Source organism: Tuber melanosporum (assembly GCF_000151645.1).
Source record: "Tuber melanosporum whole genome shotgun sequence assembly, scaffold_286, strain Mel28".
Taxonomy (NCBI): Eukaryota; Fungi; Ascomycota; class Pezizomycetes; order Pezizales; family Tuberaceae; genus Tuber; species Tuber melanosporum.
This window is the reverse complement of record NW_003298959.1, coordinates 41,612-45,483: the sequence shown is the minus strand read 5'-3', so window position 1 is coordinate 45,483 and position 3,872 is coordinate 41,612. Positions and strand designations below refer to the sequence as shown.

General features: G+C 46.5%; 1 protein-coding gene across 1 annotated transcript in view; it reads right to left on the bottom strand.

The window, feature by feature from the left end:
- Window positions 1–3,872, bottom strand: part of GSTUM_00001381001 (uncharacterized protein) — a gene marked incomplete at both ends in the record, with an annotated part of 10,964 nt that extends 7,092 nt beyond the window's left edge. The window contains one exon of the mRNA XM_002838794.1: window positions 3,753–3,872. Within this exon, the coding sequence (XP_002838840.1) occupies window positions 3,753–3,872 (120 nt within the window). The remainder of the gene's footprint in view (window positions 1–3,752) is intronic.

Genomic DNA, 3,872 nt, shown 5'->3' with positions numbered 1-3,872 from the left:
CGACAACCGAGGCAGAGTATGTAGCTTGTTCAGAAGCTTGTCATGAGGCAATTGGACTTCGCAGGATATATGCAGATCTTCTAAAAAATGTATCACATCAAGATGAGAACCACCTCTGTCACCCACTTCCTCCGACTATTATACTTGTTGACTATCAAGGTGCTCTGAATCTGGTGCAAAATTCCCGTTTTCATTGTCGAATGAAGCCCATTGAACTCAAGTATCACGAGGTGTGTGAAATATATCAGTCCCATTAAATTGATATCCACTATATCTGCACACGCATGATGACGGCTGATATACTCACAAAACCTCTCATGCAGGAGCTTCACTGCAAGCATGTCGGTGGTATGGGTATGCTGAGTTCAATGAGGGAACTCCTAGACTCTTATAATATTTTATTTTTCTTTCACTTGAGATAGGTATTTGTGGAGGATGGGCATGTATTGGGTTGAGTACTCTTCCTGTAACTCCTGGAACCTTTTTTCCTGATCTCAGGTTTTTGGACCAAGAGCAGAGTTTTAAGGAGGCTGCCCATTGGTTGAATTATTCCTCATTTTTTATTTATTTATCATCATTATATGTTTCGTTCAAGTTAGAGATATGGAACGAGAGGTGGTATTGCATCAGCATTGCATATCTGGTTAGTTATGTGTTTGGACCGATCACTATGATGTAACCATGAGTGATAGTGGGTGCTGGTGGAAATGAGGCCACGCTGTACACAAGTATTGGGTTGCGGGAGCGAGCTTGCTAAGTATATATGGAGGAGCTTATCTCCACTTTGTAGCAATTAAAGTCAAGAAATCTCAACAGTGTGTATGCTGATGTATTCACCGCTACCTAACGCGACGTTCCATGTGGTGGTAAACCAAGCCCACACCTCACCAGCAGTGGATGCAAAATAGTAAACCAATATTCGAAATTGAGGTGGACAGGATGCCGAAAAGAACGGACAGGAAGTATGATGAGGACGAGGTAGGAATCCAATGACTCCGGTCGCCAAAAGAGATAAGAGTGAAGAGTACCTGTTCCTGGAATCGAAATCGAAGCGGGTAGCATTTGTGAGTACAGATTCTTTCTAGATATTAAGCACGGTGACCTACTCGGTGCCTGTGATAAAGGTGGGAGCGTTCGCGACTGCTCGACCGCTCAATACCTCTAGTCACCAGCTTTTTCAATGGATTTTGTAACGCTGACTACGATGCACTACCTCGGGATCATAATCGACGGGATAGTCTGCGGTGTGACCACATTTGCTCCTGGGCACCCAGGTGAAGCAGATATGAGTAAGTTCATTGGCGGTCGGAACTACTCGCGGTAGGTATATCTTCACCCTCCGACTTCAACAGTCATATCTGGGATTCAGGGTGTTAAGTCTGGTGCAAACGACTTCTGTTAATTCTGGAAGTTCATACCGAGAGACAATTAGAGGAGGTTAAGGATGAGCTACGTGTAGGTCGGAGGGAACTGTGGGAAAATATGTGCCCACGGCTAAAAAGAACTATATGGCTCAGGCGAGGGGGAATTGCTAGTGGTGATATGGAAAAGTGGTCATGGGATCCAACTCGGGACTCTAAACCTGGTGAGCGAATTCCCTTCTCTTGGCCAAATTTGCCAGTGCATTTGTTACCAATGAATTGCCTGAAAGCTCATTGACTCTCCCAACAAAACAGCGCTCTTCTCAGTATCTTCTAAATGGAGTATCCATCTCTCATTCCGATCTATGCTCAGGAGAAATACACTTGTAGATGCTGTTGAAATTCACGTAGCCTTTTTGGTCTGGGTTACCTGGTCTGTAACCCGGTATAAAAACGGCAATGCATTAGTTTGGTTGGAAAGATGTTTGAACCAGGGTTAGTGTGTTTCAGGAAGGAATGTGAAGGAACACTAGATGTTTGGGGCAGGAGTTAGTTGTTGCAGCATTATCGGAGTGGTGTCGGATGTTGCATGAGCCAGGAGATGGAGAGCACTAGGGCATTAGTGTTCAGCCTTCTTGAATTGTGCTACGGTTTGCGTAGTACTAGGTTACTGTGAAACGTTTGGAAGAGACAAGAGTGTTTTGGAATTGTCTGATGCTACAAGGAGAGGGTTTCCGAAGACCCTTGAGGTAGCGGCTGGAATCACTGTGGATTCTTCATGACAGCAGAGACAGATAGTGCGGGTTTGCGAACAGGAGAATACCTCGCTGCAAGGGAAGATATTTGTATATATAGGACACCTCCGACAAGGTAGAAAATATAAAGACCAAAATTGACTCTCCCCCGAACATAGCCTATTTTATTAGATGCTACTAAAGTCCAAGGCACACTGGAGGCTGTACCTCGGAAGAATTCCAGCGAGGATATAAGGCGCTCCAGCCAACGAAATTTACCTATGATACAAACAATGGACATAATTAGGTGTTCCAGAGCTCCGGAGAAGTTCACCCTAACCCCAAACCGGACCGACACCTCCGTATCGCGAAGGGGACAAGTCCCTACGGCGTTCCGGAGACCGGAAATGTACTCACTTCGATCGGTCAAGATTATCCCGAAACAGCGAACCTAAGAACGGATTACCGATTTTTTCCCCCGAGGAAAGGTTACCTTGCTCAGGTGTCATGCCACTGCACCGCACATGTGTGCTAATGCCTTCCGTCACGTTGACCGCGGTAAATATCTCAGAAAGGTCGGCACTACATAGCACAGCGGCTCGAATTGTGGGTACCAGATCCACTGTTCTTTCCCCTATCGATCTTGACAAACTGAATGGTAGGACATGATTAGTATCTCTTTCCCCTTTGCCTGCCGCATGTCCTATTGTACGGCGTCAAGACAAGCCCTGGCCTGCTCTGAACAGTTATTATGCGGCAAGAAGTTACCGTAGGTAGGTAGGGCTCAATTGAGCCAGTAGAAGGAAATGGGTGTCTACTGGTGACTAGGTACTATCGGGCGCGGTGCAAATGATGCACGAAGTTCCCGCTCGTTACAGGTTAGATCTTTGGCGTGTGAGAAGCAAGAAAGAATCAGTGCGCGAATCACCAAAGTGAACCAGTCTTTTTCCAGTAATTCCGTGATCCCCGATTCCGGACTCCACGTTTAATTCGTCAGGTCGAGTGATGACTGGGTCCAGTGAAACTCCACCCAGCGTATGTAATAGTTGCATGGTCGCAGATTTGTACGAAGAAATAAATCCCCCAGTCAGTTTTGCTAAGAGTTCCGATCTCGGAAGTGTTAGTATGTGAGGGCTGGTTCTGCCGGTGGTTGCATAGCGGGGGGAATGGTAGATGGTTTGGGATCGAGACAGACCTATTAAAGGGAAGAACCTCCAGAGAAAAACAGAGTCCTGATGGTATCTAAGAAAGGGAAGAAGGCTACCTTATTGTTATGGGTTTGCTCCGTCCGCTGACCCGCACCTACCGAGCCAACTAAATCATGACAGTCCCAGTCTCAATTCCCCTAGCAAACCTACATCCCTGTCAATTCTACACAAACGCGGGTCGGGCATTACGAGCTTGAAAGCCAGAATAACCACACTCTCTCATCCATCGGGAACTCCTCTTACAAACGTCGACGAAGTCATCTCAGACGGCAAGAATGCTCAATTCGCACCAACCTCCATATTCGAAGCTCCCCTGAAGCTCCCCTGTGTTACTCTGCTCCCACTGATATCAGGTAGGGATGTACTAGCTGCAAATGAATTCAATTCTAGTGGGTTCGGCTCGAGCGGCAAGATTGAACAATCAATACACCCAGTCATATTCACCAAACTGGCCACAAGCATTGTGGCGTGTGCGAGTGAGATATTCCCACACGCAGGATGGACAAAAAGCTTGGACTATGAAGGAGAGATTGGGGTGATTCTGGGGAAGGAGGGCTTTGGGATTCCAT